This window comes from Scyliorhinus torazame, chromosome 7 (assembly GCF_047496885.1).
Source record: "Scyliorhinus torazame isolate Kashiwa2021f chromosome 7, sScyTor2.1, whole genome shotgun sequence".
NCBI lineage: Eukaryota > Metazoa > Chordata > Chondrichthyes > Carcharhiniformes > Scyliorhinidae > Scyliorhinus > Scyliorhinus torazame.
The window spans coordinates 71,962,415-71,988,590 of NC_092713.1; the positions used below are offsets into that span (position 1 = coordinate 71,962,415).

Consider the following 26,176-nt stretch of genomic DNA (forward strand, 5'->3'; position numbering starts at 1 on the left):
ACTGACAATATGACCCCCTTTATCATATCACGGGGCATAAAAAACAGACTGCAGGGTCCCTTGGTACAAAGCTGGCACAACTGTTTACTTACTGGACCACACCAACATACTACAACCAGGGTAGCGTCGTCAGAGTTATTGATGGGCCGATGCCTCCGGACCCGACTTAAGTTTGACGTACCTGAATCTTGGTGAGAAGGAGGGAAAGAAGCAGGGCGTTCAGAAGAAATACACAATTGTGAATGTGTGACAGAAGGTTTAAGCCAGGGGACATGGTCCACTTTTGACATTTTGGGGACGGTGCCCAAAGGATCCCAGGAGCCATAGTGAGGAGAACACAACCACTCTCATTCGGTCAAGACTGGGGATCGAATAGTGTTAAAGCACGTAGACCATCTCCATGGCAGGGAGTCTGCCCCAGAGTAAACTACACCGGATGAATCTGCCCCTCGCCCTCCCTGTCTGTCATCTGCGAACCAAGGTACACTTCCCACCACAGACCTGTGCTCAGGCCAGCTGGATACGGACGACTCAGCATCTGATAGCGGCACGGAATCCTCAGTACTTTCACAGGACATTATGGTCAGATATGGACCTCCGGTAGGACCTCCTTGACACTCGGTGCAAAAAAGGTGCTGCCCGACAGGATATCCCCCCAACCCGGCCCCACAGTTGCAAGAAGCACAGCCACAAGCAAAATGGTGGAGTAGGAGACCCCCCCCCTCTACAAATGGCTACCTATGGAAAATTGGAAAAGCTTTAATCAGGTAACATTTGTAGTAGCAGTTTTTTGAACAGCAGCCATGTGTTAGAGAGGGACAAAAACAGTTTCCTGATTGCAAATTGTCATTTTTCGTGACTTTCATGAGTGTATTTTATTAATTGAGTGACTGGTGTTAAAATGAGAGTGGGGAGAGAGAATTTTGATTAACAGCGATAGTTCAACTAATTTTGAATCCAAGTAATTCTTACCTATGTTTTGTTGGTTGTTAGAAATGGTAAATGCTAACTGCTTATGACTATGAAACATCATCTTATTACCAATACCTATATGTAAACAAGAGAAATCATCTTTTCACATTCTTAGTCGATTACAAAAATTAAGTGAATCAGCTTTTGACATTAAACAAAGCCTTTTGAAGGACATAGGAAGGATGTGGAGGAGGGTAATGCATTAGGGGGAAGGGGCATGTGATCTCTTACTTGGAAGTAGCAGTGGGAATGGGAGGAAGTGGATAGAGGATTACAGATAAGTTTAGAGACAGCAAAGCAGGAGAGAGAGGCGAGGAACTGGAGTAGTATGAAAGGGGAAACGAGTATTGAATTATTTGCACAGTTGCTGCTCAAACTCACTTATACATCCATGATCATAAAATCTTTCATGAAGTAGCATAATTGGGAAGAAATTCCATAGAAAATACTCCTCGATATATTTGGGAATGGTAAATTGGTGCAGTTTTATTAGTACAAATGCAATCACAAAAAATAAGCATTTTTATTCCGTGTCTAGTCCACAGATCTGAGTAATTGTATTTTAAATAATTGAAAAAGACTTATTTAAAATAAAATACATAAAAGACTATTTACTAGTTATATTGTTATACAGCAGTCAGTTTCTTCATACATTTTTTTTTAGAAAGCATAGGAAATGTGCCTATTAGTGTCCTTGTACCTAACAAAAAGCTCAAAGGCATGCAAGTAGGTGCAATATGCGGGAACTTGCCATGGTGATTAACTCGATCTGGGGTTTGACCAGTTTTGTGAATGATGCCAGCTTCCAGCATAATGTCTTTTAAACCAGTGCGAATGATTGCAGAAGCTTGATTTGACTGGACATATTTTGTGTTTGAAATTCCTCTACCCGTTGCACTGGTTTGTCAGATTTATGATGAATTGCGTAGGTGAAGCCAGCACAACCTAGAAGAAAGTCTAGACCCATGTGTCTGCAAATTATGACCTCACATTATTTGATAAATTTTTTTGACCTTATTTACCGTGAGAACATATCTATGTAACTTGTTGCTCAGTAATTGCAAAATTTGGCCACTGGATGTTGCTGTACTATTGCTCAATATTTTTTAAAAAACAATCAATTACATATTTTCGTAATAACATGATTAAATGTGTATATTTATTTATCTTTTGTGCCTTTAATATCGTCATTCAAATTTTAATTGCAGGCCTCTGCCTTTTCCCAGAGCTTGGGCTTGTTACCAGAACTGAGAGGCTTTGAGCTGAATTTAGATTGTGAGTTTGAGCATCTATAGTTCAGTCAGCTATACTCATTAAATCGCTTTCTCAAGTTTCTTGCAGTTTTTTGGGGGGAGAAACAATTGCAGCATGACTTCCTTAATCTTGTACTGCTTGCAATAAAGGCCAACATACTATTTGTCCTCTTAACTGCTTGGTGTTACTCGCATGTTAGCTTCTTGTGTTTAATGTACAAGGATACCCAAATCCCTCTGAACACCCAACGTTTAAATATTTCTCACGATTAATAAAAAAAAATTGTTTTTCTCCTCTTGTGAAAGTGAATTTCATCACATTTTCCCACATGGCACTTCATCTGACACCTCCTTGCCCACTTAACCAACCTGCATCTCTTTGCAGACTCTTTGTGTCCTCTTCATAGCTTACTTTTGCACTAAACTTTGCATCATTAGCAATCTTGGATCTGCTACATTTGGTCCTTGCATATAACTCGTGAGTAGAGTATAGATTGTGAATAGCTGAGGTCCCAGCATTGATATTTGCAGCATGCTACTAGCAATGGCCTGCCAACCTGTTTATTCATACTCTGCCTTTTGTTATTAAACTAATCCTAAATCCGGTGTTAACATATTTCTCCAATAAGGCATAATCCAAATCCAAATATACTCCATCCACTGGTCCCTTTTACCTGCCTTGCAAATTACATCCTTACTCTTAATAGATTTGCCAAGCACAATTTCCCTTTCATTAAAACATGTTGACTCTGTCTGATCATATTTACATTTTCTAAGTGTCCTGTTGCCACTTCCTTAATAATAGACTCCAGCATGTGTTCTTCTAGATGCTTCTAGGAATCTGTGTCAAATTCATTCCATGAATATTTCCTTCAAATTACTTTTGTCAATTTGATTTATTCAGTCTATATGAAGATTAAAATATCCCACAATTATTATAGTGTTATGGGTCAGGGTTTAGAGAATCCCAAAGTGTATCATGGAGTTCACCTGACACACAACTTTTAATAGATTGTGGTATGGGGAGCACACTGCGCACTCTACAGGTATGGTACAGCAGAAAATGGACCAGTGGTTTTTAAAACAAAACAATGTTTATTCTATGAACTCAAGTTAACCTTTTTAAAACAAACAGTGAATATCTTAGCAACCAGTAAATCAAATACACCCCCCAAAGAATACAACACAAAGTAAGCTGTATGTTGTCCTTTTAACATCCAAAAGGCTTAACAAACCTTCAAACAGGAGCACATTAGGGTTTACATTCAAGACTGAAAACATTTATAATTCTTCTGAATTCACCAAATGATCCATAGATAGTCTTTTGATGGCAGAGATCACACAGTGCAGCTCACTTTTAACTTCAGATTCAGCTCACTGAAAAACACAGACACACCCAAGCTCTTTCTCAAACTGAAACTAAAAAGCAGAATTAGAGCTCAGCTCCACCCATACTCTGACATCACTCCAGTAACATGAGCAGCTCCATTTCTTAAAGGTACATTTCTTAAACACCCATTTCTTAAAGTGTACTCTCACATGACAGTAGTTCCTTTGTTACAAGCTGCTCATATTTCTTGACAATACTCTGTGCAACAGTATAGCTATAGTTAGAGGGTCTACAAACTATGCTCCTATTATCCTAGCTATCGCCTCTCCTTTTCAATTTTGCCTGACCTTTTGAAACATCAAATACCCTGGAATATGTACTTCCCACCCTTGGATACAATGCAACCATATCTCTGTAATGGCTCGTGGATCAAACCCATGTATCTTCATTGGTGTCATTATTTCATCCATCTTGTTATGAATACTTCATCCATTCAAATAAAGTGCAATAATTTTAACTTTTTACTGTTTTTCTCTGGTTTGACCTTATTTACTGATGCGTTATTAGCATTGGCCTCTTTGTCCATTCCTGTCCCGGTCTGTTTATCTCCTCCAAAATTGCTTCACTGCTGCTTGGCCTTGAATTTTATCTTTAAATTTATAAATTTCCCTTCATTTGAACGCTACCCTCACTCCGTGTTCATTCCCCAGTCTCTGCTGAAGTAGCTGATCCGCAACGATGATGCAATTTCTTTCCAGCTCTTGTCAATTGGGAGTGGAAAATCAATTGTACTTCCTGTTTTTAATCACCATGCCTTTCTCACTTTGTTGAGGTGTGTGTGTACAGATGCTAGGTGAAAATATACTTGGGCTTAAACTATGAAGCCTTCTGTGCTTACAAGGCCCAGTGATATTTAATGTTGAGGTTCGCACAATAAACACGGCTTTCAGGATATTATTTTAGAGGGAACTGTACTACAGCAAGGGCACCTTCAGGATTGAATTGGGGGGGGACTTTAAACTCAGAATGAAAAGTTGTGTTTTTTTATGCTATGCTTCAGCTTCACCTATATTTCTAAATTTAGGTTTATTATTTTCTCCAGGTAAGCAGAGAGTACTGCATCAACTATAATCTGATGCTTCTTGAGTGGTTTTCCTAACCTTAGGCTGAATTGGTCCAAAAATCCTTATCTAATTCTTCTGAGGTAATAATTAAGAATCTGCCAGGATTGTCAGTGCGGTGATATTTATTACAGAATTGTTGAGAAATTATGAGGAAAATGTAATCCGTTCTCTTGAAAAATGTTAGCTATTAATTATTTAATCACTGTAAAATATTGAAGTTAGGCTACAGCAGGGTTTTTTCAAAGTGTGGGTTGTGACCCACTGGTGGGTCGTGGGCAGGTGCCTGTTGGAAAGAGCTGCTCAGGAGAATAGAGGGCAGGACAGAGCAGTGCTAGTGTTAGCTCTGTACAAAGCTCCAGGGCCTCAACAGCCCACAAAGAAGAAACTTGACGCAGAAAGAAAACCATGTCAAGATGAATTCTTGAGGTATGGTTTTTGTCAATAGTGCCAATGCAAATGAGGACGCAAAACTCATGTGTGTTAAATGCAGGAAAGTACTGGCAAATGAGAGGGGAAGTTTCAGATTTTGAAAAAGAGGTGGTGGGTGAAAAATTCCTTTTGAGGTTGAGACCCCAGAGTCCGTTATTAACTTAGAGCTGACTCCAAATGAAAAGACTATGCTGCTTCATCTAAACTGACAGCACATTAAAAACATGCCAAAAGCCCATGAGGCTGCCAGCATCTTCCAAGAGTATCCAGTGCTGAGTAAAATGAGCATTGTGTCGTTGTTGCCCTTCATGGCTACCTACATGTGTGAGGTTGGATTTTCCGTTCTCACAAAGTTGAAGATGGCACAAAGGAACTGGCTGAAGTCTGCACCAGATATGTGCATTGCCCTCTCCTCCTGTGAAGTGAGATCGTGAGGACCAAGAAGGCTCCCATTTCGCATTGAAGGTAAGTGAATGTGGTGTGTGTCGCAGTCTGCTGGTTTGTAAAAGTGGGTCTCAGGAAAACAGTTTGAAAAACACTCTTCTAGATAGTAGTGGTCGTGGGTTTGGTAGGTGCTGCCTAAGGAACCTTGTTGTGTTCCTGCAATGCATCTTGCAGATGATGCACATTGCTACCACTGTTCGGCGGTGGTGGAGGGGGTGAAGGTCTGTGAAAGGGATGACAATCAAGCGGGCTGCTTTGTCCTGGATGGTTTCAAGTTTCTTTTTTATAAATAAATTTAGAGTACCCAATTATTTTTTTTCCCAATTAAAGGGCAATTTAAGGTGGCCAATCCACCTAACCTGCACATCTTTGGGTTGTGGGGGGTGAAGTCCACACAGACATGGGGAGAATGTGCAAACTCCACACGGACAGTGACCCAGGGCCGGGATTCGGACCCAGGTCCTCAGCGCCGCAGTCCCAGTGCTAACGCTGCACCACGTGCTGCCCCGGTGTCAAGTTTCTTGTGTGTAGTTGAAGCTGCACTCAGCCTGGGAGAGTATTCCATCCTTCCCCTGACTTGTGCCTTGTAGATGATGGACAGGCTTTGGGTAGTTATGAGGTGAGTTACTCACCGCAGGATTCCTAGCCTTTGGTCTGTTCGTATAGCCAAAATATTTATATGGCTAGTCCAGTTCAGCTTCTGGTCAATGGTAACCCTCAGCATGTTGATAGTGGGGGGATTCAGCGATGGTAATGACGTTAAATGTCAAGGGGTGGTAGTTAGATCCTGTCCTGTTGGAATTGGTCATTGCCTGGCACTTGTGTGGCACAAGTGTTACTTGCCATTTGTCAGCAACCCAAGCCTGGATATTGTCCAGCACTTGTTGCGTTTGGACATAGACTGGTTCAGTATCTGAGGAGTCGGGAATGGTGCTGAACATTGTGCAGTCATCAGATACATACCTACTTCTGCCCTTATGATAGAAGGAAGGAATTGATGAAGCAGCTGAAGATGGTTGGGCCTACACACAACGTTGAGGAACTCCTGCGGTGATATCCTGGAGCTAAGATAATTGACCTCCAACCACCACAACCATCTTCCTTCGTGCCAGGTATGACTCCAACCAGCGGAGAGGTTTCCCCCTTATATCCATTGACTCCAGTCTTGCTAGGGCTCCTTGATGCCGTACTCGGTCAAATGCTGCCTTGATGTCAAGGGCAGTCACTCTTACCTCACTTCCGGCATTCAGTTTTTTGTTCATTTTTCAACTGAGGCTGTAATGAGGTCAGGAGCTGAGTGACCCTGGCGGAACCCAAACTGATCGTCTGTTAGCTGGCTATTGCTGAGTAAGTGCCGCTTAATAGTACTGTTATTATGATTCCAGACCAGACCCCAACAGTGTCTCGGATACTGGACCGAAACCTCAATATTTTAGTTTATTTGGAAGACTGTGTGGAAAGAAGGATTTGCTCCAGGAGTGATTGCATGAAAAAAAAGGGCTTTGGTATTTATTAACTATTGTATTATAGATACAATATGAAACTTTTTAACTTCACATCCGAAAAGAACAGCTTATAATTACCCCTTAAACACTACTACTCAAATTCCTATTAAACCACAAGAAAAGAAATGTACACCTCTCAGACTATCTTACTGTGGGTGAATTGTGGACTCCATATCAGGCAGATCAGAATTCACCTGCTCTCTCCAAAGCTTTCTTCAAAAAATGCCCCTCTAAAGCATTTCAAAATGTCTCCCTGAAGCTTTTCAAAATGTCTCTCTGCATTCCTTGGCTCCACCCAGCAATGACCTCATCTCCCCAAGCTGAAAAACAAATGATCTCTGCAGGCTGTAATGTACATTAACTCCCCAGGTACTTTTCCGGTCAAACCACGGTCCCTTAGTCCAGACTGAAAAACACATTTCTTTGTGAATTTTCCCTTCTGGCTGTTTAGGCCCTTCAAAACAGAATTATTTAAAAAAAAAACATGATCATTGCAGTCAAACACACTCTAACCCCAGGCTTTTAACCCTTAAATTGCCCAACACTTAGAATCCAATGTTTCTAAAGTCTTCCAGCCGCCACACTTTTAAAAAAAACTACTTTTATTCAACTTTCCTAATTTTATACATAACAAAAACAATAATAGGTAATAACAAACCCCCACCCCCTCTCCCTAACAACTAACAGTGACCAGCTCTTTAAAGTATAAGATAAATGGTTGCCATCTCTGGTAAAACCCTTAAGTAAACATCAATGACAATTATAGAGGGATATGGGCCAGATGCGGGCAAGTGGGTCTAGCTTAGTGATAGAAACTGGGCGGCACAGACAAGCTGGCTGACGGGCCTGTTTCCATGCTGTAAATATCTATGACTCTATTTATGACATCTACTTTAGAGATACAGAAATTCAATAAGATCCCCCAGCCATACCGATGCGCTGGGTGGAGAAGCTGACCTCCAACCCATCAGAACCCACCTTCGAGCAATCAGTGAAGCGAAGGCCAAAACATCAGCTCCCACCCCAGCCTGCAGCTCCGGCAGATCTGATACCCCGAATATGGCCCTGAGGAGATGAGACCTCAGTTCAATTTGTAGGAGCACCAAATGTGCCTTAGAAGGAGACCCAGAACCCAACGAGCTTAGGACATGTTGTGTACATGGTTAGCCAGGTTCCTCCCACAATGCTCACACCCCTCTTCCACCCCCACAAATAGCCTGGCTCACGTTGCGTTCACCCTACGCAGAATCTCACACCATACCCCCTCCTCCATCTCAGACGCCAACTCCTCCTTCCACCTAGCCTTAATCCCCTCCAAAGATACCTCCTCCTCTGCTATAAGACTTCAATGAACCCCCGAGCTGCTCCCCCCCCCCCCCCCGACCCTGCCAGTGACAAAGCACTCTCCGGCAATGAGGAAGGGGCACCACCGGGAATGTTGGAAAGATCTCCTTTGCGAAGTCGCGCACCTGTGAATATCGAAATGTATCTACCCGTGAAAGTCTAAATTTCGCCGCCAACTCCTCAAAGCTTGCAGTTTGGTCCTCAAAAATAAATCCTTCATCACAGCAACCCCCTTCTCCTCCCATCCCTTAAACCTCGCATCCAGCCTCGCCTGCTCGAACATATGGTTCGCACAAACCGGCACCAACATCGATACTGCCCCTCATTTGAAGTGCTGCCGAAATTGTCTCCATATCTTCAGTGTGGAGGCCACCATCAGATTCCCTGAGTACTTCCCCAGAGAAAAAGGTGGAGAAGCATTTACCAATGCCCTTGGCCCTGACCTCCTACTTGAGTCCAACTCCACCCGCACCTATAAAGCCTTTTGATCCCCAAACCATCCCAACATCTTCTCAGCGTTCGCCGCCCAATACTAATATATCAGACTTGGCAATGCCATTCCCCCCGACTACCGATCCTTCTGAAGCACTGTCTTCCTGATCCTGGCTGGTGCACAATTCTTTACGAAACTTGACGCATTTCAGGGTTTCTGGCAACTAAAGCTAAAGGAACAAAGTACAAAATACTGCACTTCTAATACGGCATTTGGATGGTTCTGCTTTCTGAGAATGGTGTTTGGCAGAATTTCAGCATCACAAATTTTTCACCATGCCATGGAGCACATAATAAGAATATAAGAATTAGGAGTAGGAGTCTGCCATCTGCCCCTTCGAGCCTGCTCCGCCATTCAATAAGATCATGGCTGATCTTCTGTGGACTCAGCTCCACTTTCCCCGCCGAACATCATAACCCTTTATTCCTTTATTGTTCAAAAAACTATCTATCTGTATCTTGAAAACATTCAATGAAGGAGCCTCAACTGCTTCACTGGGCAGGGAATTCCATAGATTCACAATCGTTTGGGTGAAGAAGTTCCTCCTGAACGCAGCCCTAAATCTACTTCCCCTTATTTTGAGGCTATGCTCCCTAGTTCTGCTTTCTCCCGCCAGTGGAAACGTCCTTCCCACATCAATCCTATCTATTCCCTTCATAGTTTTATATGTTTCTATAAGATCCCCCCCGCATCTTTCTAATTTCCATCGAGTACAGTCCCAGTCTATTCAACCTCTCCTCGTAATCCAACCCTCTCAAATCTGGGTTTAACCTAGTGTATCTCCTCTGCACACAATCCTGCGTAAGTACGTCCTTTCTTGGGTAAGGAGACCAAAACTGAACACAATACTCCAGGTGTGGCCTCACTAACACCATATACAATTGCAACATAACCTCCCTAGTCTTAAACTCCATCCCTCTAGCAATGAAGGACACAACTCCATTTGCCTTCTTAATCACCTGCTGCACCTGTAAATCAACGTTTTGTGACTCATGCACGAGGACACTGCCGTGGAAATCATAATAAAGCCAAATTCCTCGAGGTTCGATTTAAGGAAATTTATTTACACAAATATATTTGCGGAGAGAGAGTGCTCTAGCTGCAAAGGCAGTGCACCGCACTCTGAGTTAGACAGCCGAAAACCATTATATTTATAGTGTGAAATAAACAACTTTGAAGAACTAAAGCTTGGGAACATACGCAAGAGGAAATATGAATGTTTTGCCCTTGGTTTAAAAACAATTCGAGTACGCATTTTGTTGTCCTTCGGAAGAACAACTTATTATCATAATAAGGCCGAGTACAACATACTAAGCAGTATTTAGTTTACGTTACTTGACCTACTTATTTTCGCTCAAAAGCAGTGTTAAAATATAGTCAATATTCCCAGCATGCTTCTAAATTGGTAATTCATTTACCTCCCTGTGTGTTATGAGCCCAGTAACAAGGAGGCAAGGTGGCTAGGGCTGTTCTCCCGTGTTCGTACAATAAAAATACCTTGCGCAACATCAAAACAGTAACCACACGACAAACAAGATTACAATGCCGATTATAATCCAGAACACAATCCTCTGTTCTGAAGATCCTACCATCCAAAGCTAAAGTCCCATCCCTCATTTTTTTGTAATCTTGTTACCTCTCTACGAATGATCCACCAGATTATCAATTTTTCTGAGTTATCAGAGATGTATGTGCAACAGTCACTTCCAATCAGGGCACAAGTGCCTCCCTTTTCAGCTAACAAGAAATCAAGCGCCATTCTATTCTGCAGGGCAACTGCTCTTATAGCGACCATCTCAGTTTCTATCTGGTTAACAGCTTCTGCAGTGTCATTAGCTACCTGCTCAAGGATGTCTCATAGTTCGTATGTATTAGTGGCTATTCCTAATGGTGATATCATTATTCCCAGCATTTGTGCCCATGTCATAACACTTTGTGTCGTCCTGTGATGGGGATGGTCCTGCAGTTGCTGAATGTGATGCACATAAGGGACTACCTATCCCAAATAGCAGGAGCCTTCCCAATTTTCTGGTATGGCCAGAGATAAAATATGTGCCGTTTTATGCGGTCAGGTTTCCTTTACTATCAGTCATCATTAGTCTAATCAATCCCCTTCCCAGGAGCTTCCACTAGTTTGATTTTCAACTCCTGACTAATCAAAGATGAATAATCCTTTAGCTGTAAGGGGGAACATAGGGGGTTGCCAATTCAAGGTCTGGTCGCACTGACTTGTGCCGACTGGGTAGGTACCATATGTTTTATGATTCTTAAAGCATATACTTCCTTTTGGGACTCCAGTATAATTGGGAAGGATCAAACAGGGCGGCTGGCGTGTCACATTAAATCTAGCCCACCACCATTCCTCAAACCTATTCATATCGCATCCAGCTAATCTCAAATCTAACATATTCTGTGTATCTTCACCACGTCCTGTACTATTTTGTCTTAGAGCCCATTCTGCTATCTCTTTACTGGTGAATGGGATAGGTCGCTTGGGGATGCCCAAGCATCCCAATTCCCAAGCATCTGGGAATTTGTGTACAAACCTAACAACTGAATTTATTTACCCTCTCTGCGTATGAGTGGGACATGTATATTAAGGTGTTAGTATGCAGTTTACCCTCTACATGATATTGGATTAATATGATAATATAAAAACATCAACGCCCTCATTCTCTTCAGGTCAGCGTTTCGTTAGTACTCTCAAAGTTCCATATGATGTCGTTTACACGAGTTGCGTGGGTCCCATCTGGCTTTTCTTTTACTTTAACGGCTGTTTGGGTTGTTAGCAGCACTTGGTAGGGTCCATTCCACCTAGGAGAAAAATAATCTTTGTTTAGTGCTTTCACATATACTTGATCTCCAAGTTTAAAGGGAGTGTATTTCCCTCTTTTGGATGCATCGGAGCCTGTTGCACCTTTTCATGTTTTTTTTTCCAGCGGTTTCACACATGGCCTGGGCATATTTTAGTGATGCCTCATCTGCCCATATTAAGGCTACTGCCGCTGGAGTCATTGGGTGTTTAGTTCCAGTTGTCATGGGACGTTCCATTAATATCTGATACGGGGTTAAACTCGTATTACGATTTCTCTGATTTTACAGTGCATACATTACTATGGGTATGGCATCTGGCCATAGCAGCCCATTTTGTTGACACACTTTTGTGATTGCAGTTTTAATTATTCCATCCGCCCTTTCCACCATTCCTGAGGATTGTGGCTGATATGGTATTTGTAATTTCCAATCAAATCCCATGGTTTCTGTTGGGGCTTTGGTCAATTTGCTAGTGAAATGAGTTCCCCTGTCACTGCTAATACCCATTGGTATCCCAATCCCAGGATATTCGTCCTTCAACACTTCGGTTGTCTGATTTTCCACTGGCTTGTCAACCACAGTAGGCATCACTCCCACCTGTGACCCAGCTATATAATTACCCAAGATAAACTGTATTCCTGGACAAGATAGTTTCTCTATTACTCCTACTACCACTTCACCATTCTTTACTGGACTTTCCAACCTTACCTTATATAATGGAACGCTACACCTCTCACCCTGAATTCCACATATTACCACCTTTTCTGGCAACATTCTTCCCAGACTACATAACTCCTCATCTCTTACCATCAAAGATTGACTAGCTCCCGTATCTCTTAAAATTGTGACTTCTTTACCTGCTCCTCCTGATACACATGAGTAAACTTTACCCATACAAGTAAATTCTTTAAAGACATAGATTATCATAGAATTTACAGTGCAGAAGGAGGCCATTCGGCCCATCGAGTCTGCACCGGCTCTTGGAAAGAGCACCCTACCCAAGGTCAACACCGCCACCCTATCCCCATAACCCAGTAACCCCATCCAACACTAAGGGCAATTTTGGACATTAAGGGCAATTTATCATGGCCAATCCACCTAACCTGCACATCTTTGGACTGTGGGAGGAAACCGGAGCACCCGGAGGAAACCCACGCACACACGGGGAGAATGTGCAGACTCCACACAGACAGTGACCCAAACTGGAATCGAACCTGGGACCCTGGAGCTGTGAAGCAATTGTGCTATCCACAATGCTACCGTGCTGCCCCTTGGCACCTTCTGGCACCTTCTTATCAATCACCTCTTGATCAGGCTGTGCAATCTTTTGCACCTCCTTCGCTTCCCTTGGGCTTTCCTTTACCACTTCTAACAAACCCCACTGTCTTATCCTGTTTTACCACATCAGCCTTCCCAGTGCTTTTCTTCAACCACCAACACTGACTTTACATGGCCTAGTTTATTACAGTGAAAACATTTGAAACTTTTCATTTCTTTTCCACCCTCCTGGATTTCTTTTTTAATCTGAGGTACACTCTCTTTATTGTCTCCCATCAGATCACATTTACCTTTACCACTGGAGTATTTCTCACGTCTCCAGTTTCTATCCCTCACAGGCTGAAACTGATGTCGGAAACCAAGCTTTGATTTATGAACTAATTGATAATCATCTGCCATTTCTGCTGCTAATCTCGCAGTTTGAACCCTCTGTTCTTCCACATGAGTTCTCACTACATCAGGAATTGAATCTTTAAACTCCTCCAAAAGTATAAATTCTCTGAGAGCTTCATACATTAGGTCTATTTTCAAAGCCCTTATCCACCTATCAAAATTGTCTTGATAGCAACCTGCTTTTAGCCAAGAGCGATGCTCCTGTAGGGAGGCTTGCTCTTGTGCCTATTTTAACTTTGGTTCAGATATGGTGGATGGAAGTTCAACTGCAGCCGCTTGCATTTGTGGCTGCTGTTTGAGAGCCAATTCCTTTATTTGATCAGCAAATCTATTGTCGCATGAGACTTCATCGTCTGTGGTAGTATGCGCTTCACACTTTAAAGGGATATCTTGCTGGGCAGCTGAACAGCATCTAGTAAATTTCAAACCAATTTAGCATGTTTAACAGGTTGGCCGGAGGAAGTTATGAATCCACTGTTTTTCCATAATTGGCCAAAATTATATACTAGCCCAAAAGCGGATCGGGAATCAGTATCAATATTGACTGTTTTATTTTTAGCTAGAATACATGCTTTGGTAAGGGCAAACTATTCGGCCGCTTGAGCAGACGTTCCCGAAGGCAGAGCAAAAGCTTCCACTATCTTGAATGGAGTTACTATTGCATAGCCGGCCAGGAGGGTAATTTCATTTGGTCGGTTTGCTGACCCGTCGGTGAAAAAGATGATGTCTGGATTTTCTCGTGGGTGACTCAATAAATCAGGTCGAGGGGTTGTGGTGGCTTCAACCAATTGTACACAGTCATGATCATACCTATGTTCTGCTTCCGAGGGCACGGGCAAGAGTGTTGCAGGGTTGACAGCTGGCGCTCGCTTGTAGGTAACGTTGGTTTAAGAGAGGATTACTTCGTACCCAGTGTGTCGAGCCGCAGTAAAATGCTGCATTGCGGATGAATTAAGCAGCAGCAAAACTGATGATTTTTTTTTTTACTATGGCCACTGTGGCTGCTACTGCTCTTAAGCAATTTGGCATACCCTTTACCACAGCATATAGGCCCACCGAGTAATAGGCAAGGGGTCTTTTCCCTTCTCAATGCTCTTGCACCAGAACCCCTGTTGCAAATCCTCCTGCTTCATTCACATAAAGAGTAAATAAAGAGCTTGCTGAAATTAGGCAGTCCCAAGGCAGGGGCGCTAATCATGGCTTGTTTCAAATTACAAAATGCTTGCTCTCTCTATGGGATCCAGGTAACAACTGAAGGGGCATCCTGTACGGTAGCCTTGCGCAATACTGCGTCCATCTCTCTATAGTCCGGTATCCAATGCCTGAAATAGCCCACCATTCTGAGGAATGTAAAGGTTTCCTTTTTCGTTTGTGGATTTGAAACCCTTGCTTCAACCTGTATGCTTTCAGACCCAAGCCTCCGCTGTCCTTGCTACAGCTGAAATCCAAATACTGCTGTCTCCTGACAGAATTGCAGCTTGTCCATTGAGATCCTATGCCCTTTTTCTGCCAGATGTGATAATAACAAAAGGGTATTCTGTTGACAAACTAGCCCTCCCTCTGAAGCTATCAATAAATCATCATCATATTGAGGGAATGTTGAGCCTGCAGACAACGGCCACTCATCCAAGTCTCTTTTAATACTGTTAATTCTGATATGTAAAGGCAAATAGATATTGACTTTCTGGGTGCAATGGTATGGAGAAAAAGGCTGAGAAAGTATCCGTTGTTGGTGGTATAGAAGACAAAATGACACTTGTGTCCGGCACCAATGGAGCAATAGTGATAAAAATTTTATTGATGGCTCTAAGATCTTGCACAAGCCACCACTCGTTGGGTCTTCCTACCTTTGGACTGGGGAGTACAGGGTGTTACAGGGGCTCTGTGTTCTCTTCAGCACTCCTTGCTGTAATAGTGCATTGATCACTCGCTCTATCCTTTTTCTGCTTCCGGTGCCAACCTGTATAGTTTTCAGCAGGGCAGGACAACGTTCTTCTGTAACTGCACCCTATGCGCTGGGGCAGAATGTATTTTTCCAACATGATTTTTATGTTGGGCCCATAGATGTGCCAGTACCTGGGCCAGGATTGAAGGGAGTAAATGATGGCTCTTTTGGGGTGGTTGTTGTCTTTCCAGTGTAGCGGGCCATTGCTCCTCTTTCCAGGTCACTTTGCCCTCCTGTTTGCCATAAAATTCTATCAGGCAATTTCGTCCGTCCATTTCAGTATAAATCCCATGTATTACTTTTTTCCTTTGGCCTCTTTGATCACTTCTCCTATTTGCTTTGCCTTAGCGGGATGTCTTACGGCCAATGTTAAATGGGGTTCTGAAGTTAATCTCATCCTAAAAAGGTCCCTCTGACTATGGGTCAACTGTACTGACATTCCTAATCCCATAACACCGAAAAATAAAAAGGAGTGACATGCAATGATGTCTGCTGTCCTAAGTGACTTTGCGTTTATAAATTGTATGCATGCTCATCCTTGCGTGTATACCAAGCCGTGCAATGGGTCACTATATTCTCTCATCTGGACTCTATAGGTATTTTAATAGCTGTGCCCAAGGATCATTCATCTTTTGTAAGACTTCCTGCAGTTTAAATTTTTTAAAAAAAAAACAGTGGTACTGTAAGGGTTAAAGTTCAGCTGCCAGCACAGAACACAGACACAGAGCGATCGGGCACAGGCTCAGAAGTTATTACATTTTTCAGCTGGTGAGCTCGTATTTGAGACAGTTCTACAAACATTCCATTATCAATGCAATGTATTACCGCTCCTAATTTGCAGAGTTTCTCTGCCTAATAGGGTCAGGTGTCGCTAGATGGGGTACATCCTTCCTGGGGGTTAAATGCTTCTTGATCCCTTACATGAAAGCCTCTTTCCCTCTATTTGCTAACCAGTGTTCGAGGGACTAATTTCCTTCATTCAAATGATTATCATGATTGGGAACCCAGCCCCCATTTATGCCGGGTGGGATCCCATCCTTCAAAGCCAAGATGCACCATAAGAGTATTTTAGAAGCAGCAAAACATCCCCTGGGAGGGGGCTATAAATAGCACACATTTAAGTAAATTTCCAATGATTGATTTTATAGGCATCAGCTATTCTTAGAGACGTATATTTTTTTCTTTGTCAATTCAGAAAAGATCAACTGTCTGCTGAAATGGTTAATGTTTCCTGCAGAATCTAAGGGGCGGAGAACTTGGCATGATACCATTTATGTTTTTTCACGTAATCTAAAAACTTATTCATATTCAATTACTTTTATTCGTAAAGGCACTTTCTTTCTTTTAAACTGATCGTAATTTCCAGTGCTTCCGTTCATCAGAGAAATCTCAACAAAAATCACTTAAGTTATAATCTCTGACTCACAAAAACAGACGATAAAAAATACAACCCACTTCATGCTTTGACTAAAATTAATTGGTTAGACATAACACACAGATTCTCAAGGCTCACAAATATCACAGTTAACCATTAGCCTTGTATCACGGCTACAGAAAATCTGAATTCCCTTTCTCTACAGGAACTCATCTGTTACGCTTTTACCTTAATCTTCTATTTACTTTTACTCCCCTGTTTTTTTTTCCGAGAGGGGGTCAGCTTCATTAGAGTCCTATGCGGGACATATAGGTTTTCCTACCTCATTCTGTTGCTTTACGATTGTTTCTTTTCATTTTCTTAATTATTTTGACTCCTTTATCTGTCTAAGAAGTTCACCTTCTTTCTCGTCCGGATATCTTTACCGAGGCTTTGGGACGAACTGTGAGGGGGCGTCGAGTTCTTTGCTCATCGTTCCTTCTGAAAAATACTTTAGAACATATATATAACAATAACAACAACCGCGGAAATCATTTACAAATACTACAGGGAGCGCACACCGGTGTTTATCCTTTCACGAACCTTGAAGTCTTTTTATTAAATTTTAGTCTCTAAGGCACCTTTTTCTTCCCACGCAACTATCATTAATTTATTAATTAAGATCACTTCTAGCATGAGTCACTGGCCAGTAATTAAGGTTGCCGAGCCGCAGACCCCTCTTTCAGCTGGGGTCGCGCTATGGCTTTCTCTCTTTCAGCTGAGAGTCCTGTTGAGATTCGTTTCGGGGTTCACTTCCCGTTAAATTAGGGAAACAGCCACGACTACGCCAATTTGCCGTGGAAATCATAATAGAGACAAATTCCTCGAGGTTCGATTTGAGGAAATTTATTTACACCAATATATTTGCAGAGAGTGCTCTAGCTGCAAAGCCAGGGCACCGCACTGAGTTATACAGCCGAAAACCATTATTTTATTTATTTTTTGACACAAGTATTTATTCAAATAAAACACTGACAAAATAAAAGCAGAAAATAAAAACGTGATTGTGAAAACACACTGTGACCCCTACTACGTGATTGGCTCCTTCGAGTATAAGATGACACTCCCAGAGCAGGGGGGTCAGAGGAGATAACAAAGGAGAAGGGGGGTGGCCACAGGGTCAAGTGGGACCGGCGGGGGGGGGGGGGGGAACATAACACAACCTATTTACATTGTACATCCAAGTGTACATTCAATTTTGAGTGTTTATATATATCATCTCTCTATAGAAAGCCATGTCTTCTCAAATGCCAGCCCAAATGACACATACAACGAACCTCGCCTCGCCCGGGGGTGCCCCACAACCGCACCCTGATTTGAACCATCATAGGCTCACGGCGACTTAGCACAGAAAGATCCCAGCCGAAAGTTTATATCTATCTTATCTCTCTATAAAAAGCCATGTCTTCTCAAATGCCAGCCCGAATGACACATACAACAAACCTCCCCTCTCCCGGGGGTGAGCCGAAAACCATTATATTTATAGTGTGGAATAAACAGCTTTGAAGAGATAAAGCTTGGGAACATACGCAAGAGGAAATATGAATGTTTTGCCCTTGGTTTAAAAACAATTCGAGTACGCATTTTGTTGTCCTTCGGAAGAACAACTTATTATCATAAGGCCGAGTACAAAATACGAAGCAGTATTTAGTTTACATTACTTGACCTACTTATTTTCGCTCAAAAGCAGTGTTAAAATATAGTCAATATTCCCAGCATGCTTCTAAATTGGTAACTCATTAAATTCCCTTCCACAGACACCCTGGTCCCTCTGCACAGCAGCATGTTTTAATATTTTATCATTTAGATAATAATCCCTTTTGTTGTTATTCCTACCACAATGGATAACCTCACATTTGTCAACATTGTATTCCATCTGCCAGACCCTGGCCCATTCACTTAAACTATCTAAATCCCTCTTCCAGTATCCTCTGCATTTTTTGCTTTACCACTCATCTTAGTGTTGTCTGCAAACTTGGACACATTAACTTGGTCCCCAACTCCAAATCATCTGTATAAATTGTGAACAATTGTGGGCCCAATTGTGGGCCCTGAGGGACACCACTAGCTACTGATTACCAACCAGAGAAACACCCATTAATCCCCACTCTTTGCTTTCTCTTAATTAACCAATCCTCTATCCATGCTACTACTTTACTCTTAACGCCATGCATCCTTACCTTATGCAGCAACCTTTTGTGTGGCATCTTGTCAAAAGCTTTCTGGAAATCCAGATATACCACATCCATTGGCTCCCCATTGTCTACCGCACTGGTAATGTCCTCAGAAAATTCCACTAAATTAGTTAGGCACAACCTGCCATTTATGAACCAATGCTGCATCTGTCCAATGGGACAATTTCCATCCAGATGCCTCGCTATTTATTCCTTGATGATAGATTCCAGCATCTTCCCTCCTACCGAAGTTACGCTCACTGGCCTATAATTACCTGCTTTCTGCCTACCTCCTTTTTTAAACAGTGGTGTCACATTTACTATTTTCCAATCCGCCGGGACCACCCCAGAGTCTAGTGAAATTTGGTAAATTATCACGAGTGCATTTGCAATTTCCCTAGCCATCTCTTTTAGTACCCTGGGATACATTCCATCACAGCCAGGAGACTTGTCTACCTTTAGCCCCATTAGCTTGCCCATCACTACCTCCTTAGTGATAACAATCGTCTCAAGGTCCTCACCTGTCATAGCCCCATTTCCATCAGTCACTGGCATGTTATTTGTGTCTTCCACTGTGAAGACACCCAAAAAACCTGTACAGTTCCTCAGCCATTTTCTCATCTCCCATTATTAAATCTCCTTTTGATCCACAAAAGGACCAATATTTACCTTAGCCACTCTTTTTTTGTGTTATATATTTGTATAATCAAAGGCATCGAAGATGTACGTGTGTACGTGGATGATATCATTGTTTGGGGCTCAACCAGAGCAGAGCACAATACGAGGTTGGTTAAAGTTCTAATGAGCGTCAGGAGAAATGAGCTGAAACTCAACAAGCAAAAGTGCCAATTTGGAGTAACTGAGGTCACATTCCGAGGTGACAAGCTCTCATCGCATGTCATTGAACCTGACCAGGACAAAACCCAAGCAATTCTCAACATGCCAAACCCACACAACAAGAAAGCCATCTTAAGAGTGATGGGTATGTTCAAGTTGATAGGGAAATTCACTTCAAACCTGTCAGCAAAAACAACACATCTATGTGATCTCCTGCAGAAGACAACGGGTTTCACTTGGACTGAGTAACATGAGCAAGAGTGGAAGAAGCTCAAGACTTCACGAACCACCACGCCAGTTCTCACATTTTGTTATCCATCTAAGCAGATTAAAGTGTCAACAGACATGTCCAAAGATGGTCTGGGAGCAGTTTGTCTGCAACAATAGCATGACGTTTGGAAACCAGTCACGTATGCATTACGATCCATGATGACAACAGAGCAGAGGTACGCTCAAATCAAAAAAGAATGCCTGGGTTTAGTTGTAGGCTTGGAGAAATTCAACGACTACGTCTATGAACTTCCAACTTTCACAGTTGAGACAGATCATTGTCCTTTGGTTAACATCATCAAAAGAAATCTCAAACAGATGTCTCCGTGCAGTCAGAGGTTGATGATGAAGTTACAACGCTATGACTTCAATCTCATCTACACGCCAGGCAAATATTTGTTCTTAACAGATGCAGCATCGAGAGCGCTGCTACAAAGTATTAGTCGTGAAATTGCTGAAGATGGAGATCTGCATGTCAATCTTATTTCCACACTATTACCAGTATCATATACAAAACAACGTGAGATCCAAGAAGAGACGAGGAAGGATCAAACTCTTCAAGAGGTGATGAGGAACATTAACTCACACTGACCCAGAGATCAATGTATGGAGTTCTACAATATAAGACCTGAACTGAATATCATTATTGGAGTGGTACTTCGTTTGAACACTATCGTCATACCTCAATCTCTTCGCAAAGAAGCACTAAAGAGAATACACAAAGGACATCTAGGGATTGAAAATAGCACTACTGTCATGCAGAACGGCAAGCAGTGTATTACTGCATACCAAGTCAATTTTTGCTAGACGTGGAATTCAATTCTGCAAGTCAACATGAGTGACAACGGTTCTTGTTTTAGCTGTAAAGAGTGGCAACACTTCGCAGTCACGTATGATTTCAATCACATCGCGTTGAGTCTGTTGTACCCTTAAGTCAGTGGAAAAGCCGAATAAGGTGTACATTATTGTTAAGCAATTATTGAAGAAAGCAATGGACAGCCAACCTGATCCATATCTCGCATTATTGAGATACAGAGCGTCACCATTGTCACATGATAGATCGCCAGCAGAGTTACTCATGAATAGAAGGTTACGTGCCATACTTCCATACTTGGCAAAGAAGGAGGAGAATGCAGTGGTACTGCAGGATGTGCAAAACAATAAAGCAAAACAAAAGCAGTTATATAATAGAGTGTCTAGAACCTTACCACCTCTGAATAGTGATGACATTGTGAGAGTAGAAGATTCAGGCAATTAGTCAAGAAAAGCCATTGTACTTGAAGAAGTAACACCTTGTTTCTACAATGTACAGACAGAGGATTGGTTTTAAGAAGAAATCATCGCGCACTCTTGAAAACCAGAAAAGACTTTCACAACAAAGTGATGGATGATGAATCTGCCTCAAAATCAACGCCAGCTGCAGTGTCAGATCGTTCAGCAATTCCTGAGCATGGGAATGTCATGGACAACATTGAATCTACAAGTTCTGAGCGGCAAGATCAAACTTTGAGAAGATCAACCAGAGTCAGAAGAAAACTTGATCCACTCAATTTGTAGATTGAACTATTTCTACATACTATGGTTGCTGTTCTTGTGTCTGCGTGTGCATAATAAAATTAATACTGTTAGACTCATAGGCTCATGATACCACATGTAAATATACTGATGATATATTCATTTATTCCTTCAAAGGAAAGGTGATGTAGTGATATCATGGCTGTGTTGTAATTCACTGACTGACCACTAGGAGTCTCACTAGGATATAAGTGAATGTTCGAGTCAGGTGACCCCTCAGATTGGAGGAAGCTGGAGAGAGGTTGCTTGTGCTTAATCTTACTGTTATTCATTTGTTGTTTTGTATATAGTTTACCCACAGTTAATGTCAATAAATCGTTTAGGGGTCAGCACGGTGGTGCAGTGGTTAGCACTGCTGCCTCACGGCACTGAGGTCCCAGGTTCGATCCCGGCCCTGGGTCACTGTCTGTGAGGAGTTTGCATATTCTCCCACCCCCACAAACCAAAGATGTGTAGGTAGGTGAATTGGCCATGCTAAGTTGCCCCTTAATTGGAAAAAATGAATTGGGTACTCTAAATTTATAAAAAAAGAAAACAAAATTAATAAATCATTTATTGCTTCGGCTACAAGGTGTTCTTTTTATATAAATCAGGCCATCCGACAAGAACATTACAGGTTGTATTTGTCCTGTGTCTTGTGTATAGGACTTAACTGAGCAATTTTCTACATTGCCAGGTAGATGCCAGTGTTATAGCTGCACTGGAACAGCTTGGCTGGGCTTGGCGGCACTTACTCAGCAATAACCTGCTCACGGACACTCAGTTTGGACTCCGTCAGGGTCTCTCAGCTCCTGACCTCATACATACCGTGGCAATTTTCCACATTGCCAGCTGGATGTGTAGATGTACTGGAACAGCTTGGCTAGGAGAGCGGCAAGTTCTGGAGCACAAGACCTCAGTACAATTGCCAGAATATTGTCCGCTGTGGTAGCCAGTACCTTCAGCTGTTTCTTGATATCACGTGGAGTGAACGGAATTGACTGACAACTCGGATTCTGGGGACCTCCAGAGGAAGCCGAGATGGATCATCCTTTTGGCACTTTTGGCTGAAGATTATTGACATTACTTCAGCCATATCACCTCTTTGACCAGGCTTTCGGTCATCTAACCTAATACCTCCTGGTGTCATACTTTGTTTTATAATGCTCCTACACAGCGACGTCGGACATTTCATTATGTTAACAGTACTATATAAGTTGTTGTTGGATTAATTCCTGTAAATTGGAATAACGTTTTCTTACTGAAAATTGTGACATATGATCTACATAAAGTACTTAATTTGGTGATATTAATTATTAACTTTTTAAAAATAAATAAAATATTCTGTTCTTAACCGACCTTAACTCACCTCTGTAGGCCCTCGTTGTTTTATTAAAACACTAGTAAATTGTATTTTAATTGTGAAGTATCTACACAATAAATACTCTCATCATTTTGATTTGACAGTTGACTGATGAATTGTACAGGAAAATCTTTTAATTAGTGGTCAATAATGCATGGAGCATAAATTGAAGTTTAGATCATGTTTACGACCTGAAGAAATTCTTAAGAGCTTTGTCGAATGCACAGCAGAGGCTAGAATGTAAAGATAAGTGGTTTGTGAAACCCTGTGGCAGCCTCTGAACCAGAGGCTTTAAGATAATCAGAACTAAAATGTGCATGTGGTCCTCTTTTAAAAAGAGATTCTGAATGATTGTTAATGCGTTGACTTAATAGTGCCAAAAATAGACCTGAGACTTTAATACCTGTATTTCCATTTCATTTCCGACACTTATTAAACAGTTGATTTATTCTTATTGAATCATAACCTCCTCAATTGACCTGTTTGTTTCGTCACCCTCTGCTGCCGCTTCCTTGGCTAGTGTAAATCACCCCCACCCCCTGGCACACAGGCCTAGTAGCCTCCTGCTATTTATATATTCAGTTTCCTCAGCAAGCAGCAGTTGTAGTGTAATTAAGTGGGGATGCACACAGGGAATTGTCCTTTTAAATTCTTCTGAAAGCCCAATCGGGCATCTTGTGGGAACATCAAGGAGACCACCCCCCACAATCTTTCCCTCCTGTCCCCTCACCCCCCATCACCACATCCTACACCCTGTCAATAGTGAATGAAATGAATGATTAATTAAATCCAGTGTGGAGAGTCTCTCGAGCTGGGGAAGTTTTCACGTGACTGCTATTTCCTGGTACCTGAACTGATTCTGTGGAATCTGAAGCCCTTGTCTGCGTATATGGTGAGGGAGGGCAGGCTTGCAGCTGTTGGAGAACATCAGCCTTCGTCGATTATATCATGCAGGTCTGCAGTCGTGGAATACACTCTCGGCACTCAGTGTATCTTCATTTGATTTTGAACCCCATATTTGTAATGTTAAGCACAGTGCCAAGTTAGAATGAAGCAGAATGTGCTGCAAAGATGATGCGAGTGGTAAGAGATTGTTTAAAATCTCCACGGCACCGCTCTCCACCCAACGAACGGTGAGTCTCAAAACCATCAGGTTATTGGTGATGGAGGGGTGGTCGAAGATGGAAAAATGTGTTGAGAGGTAGAAATGATAACTGAAAGGTCAAAAAACAATCGTCAGCCATGTTTGTGCACTGGGGACATATTTCTAGATGATATCATGCAAACATTATCCCGTTTGTGAAAATCCTACATTATAGATATAGGTGGAGAAATTAATATATAGTGCATAAAAGCCACTGCCAATAATTTATGTATGTTATATACTTTTAACAGTATAACAATTTAGGACTTTCAATGAAGTGTTTTTTGTGTGGTTAAAATCCATTATTAAAAGGATAATTTTGTCAGATTCTGAAGGTCATTTGTGTTTTTATTTTTAAAACATAGATTTATTGTAAAACACATTGTACCATATATTAGTTTATTGACATCAGCAAAAGTGTGTCTGTCATGGTAGTTCAAAATTTAATGTTTTAGCACTGAATAATAATGTTATTTAATGGTGGGATGATCTTTGGCTCCTCCTCTTCCTCTAAACTCTTGTTTCGATTAGCTGACAGCTCCCTAGCAACAGTGACATTTTTGTGAGAAAACGTCTCATTGATTTTTGCCTCTGTATTTTACTAAACCCACTTCTGAGAGCAGACATTTTCATTCTTCTCTGCAATTGGGCTTTTTTGTTCATAGTTTAAAACAAGGTGTACGGAGATCAATACCAGGACCTTCCAGCATTAGCTCACTGTCTGAAGATGCATTTGAAGGGCGAGTCAGGGTTTGGGAGCTGGTTGGCTGTTCCTGTTGTTGCCGATGTCCTTAAATATACCTGCCTTATCTGCTGGTCTTCCAGGGAGAAAAGCAGTGTGGAAGTGGAAATCAAAGAGAAGGAGGAGGCCATCAAGCAGCGAACGGGTGAGGTCCAGGTGAGTGTTAATTGCAGCAGTTTATTTTTAAATTAAAGGATCAGCATCTGCAAAGTCATCTTGTCCTTGCTGTATTTTTCTGGCTATTTTTCAAGAGCTGAGATTTTGCCAGTTTTATTAACAGTGAAAGATTTTAGTTACAGTATCAGTCAGCTACATCATGCAGAATATTACTGAAGGCACGCAGTCGCTATTTTCCATCATGACAAAATTGTATTACAGTTGAACAAAATATGCGTGCCATAGTTTTGCCATACCTTTATCGACGGACAATTAAAAATATGTCGAGCAATGTTTGAAAATATGCGACTGCAAAGAGAAACTATTTTCAGCACATACAAATTTTCTAATTGTTCAAGCAAATGACATTTTACTTCACACAGAGATTAGTCTGAAGTAAAAAGATCTTTTGCACTTCAACGTTATGCTGTGCATATTTTTGCCGAAGATGTTGATGCGCAGAGTTGATACTTAGTTTATTGCCCAATGCTGCAAATCCGATCTCTTGTGCATTAATCCAGTCCCAGTGTGTTTGCAGCAGTGACTATTGATCAGTAAATAATTTGCGTGGCAGCTTCTTCGAATTGCAAGTTGTATTTGCCCTGGTTGCTAGGCGGCCTTCATGGAGGAACAAGCTTAGCTGGACAGATGATGGTTTTGAATAAACTGACCACTTTTCTTTTGTCAGCTTTCGATATAACCATCGCAATTATTCATAACGATCATAATTAGCTTTACCGTCTTTCTCTGAAATCCTCTCCCTGAGTAATAGAGACAACATGATAAAATCAGTATCATACATGATTACAGTGGCATGATATCATTGCACATTCAGTATTCCTATTATGTTGTGGGATTTAGTTCAACTAAGTTGGTACATTCTACCTGTGATAGCATTTTAGGAGATCAGTAAGCAATTATTATTCATTTTCTTTTTGCATCATGCTAATATTTTGAGGTTTGCAGCGTAGCATTATAGCTACAGAAATGAGTATAGTTTTTAATTCGCCATCCGTCTCTTTTCTGTGTTTTTCTTTATCTTGTTACATTTTTGTTTGGCTGCACACTGACTTTGAAATGTCTGCCTCTTTTTGTTATTGTGTATTATTGCTATCCCGATGAGCAGGAATAATATTTGATTTTGGTACCTTGTTTCTTACTGTGTTTATTTAAAAAGCAGAAGAGGGTCAACTGTAGA

The 26,176-nt window shown here is 41.6% G+C and overlaps 1 protein-coding gene across 2 annotated transcripts in view; it reads left to right on the plus strand.

Annotated features, from left to right (window-relative positions):
* eps15 (epidermal growth factor receptor pathway substrate 15) overlaps positions 1–26,176 on the plus strand; it is a 341,920-nt gene that overhangs the window by 166,412 nt on the left and 149,332 nt on the right. For both annotated transcript variants that reach the window (XM_072510904.1, XM_072510905.1), the window contains exon 13: positions 24,906–24,978. In XM_072510904.1, the coding sequence (XP_072367005.1) occupies positions 24,906–24,978 (73 nt within the window). The remainder of the gene's footprint in view (positions 1–24,905; positions 24,979–26,176) is intronic.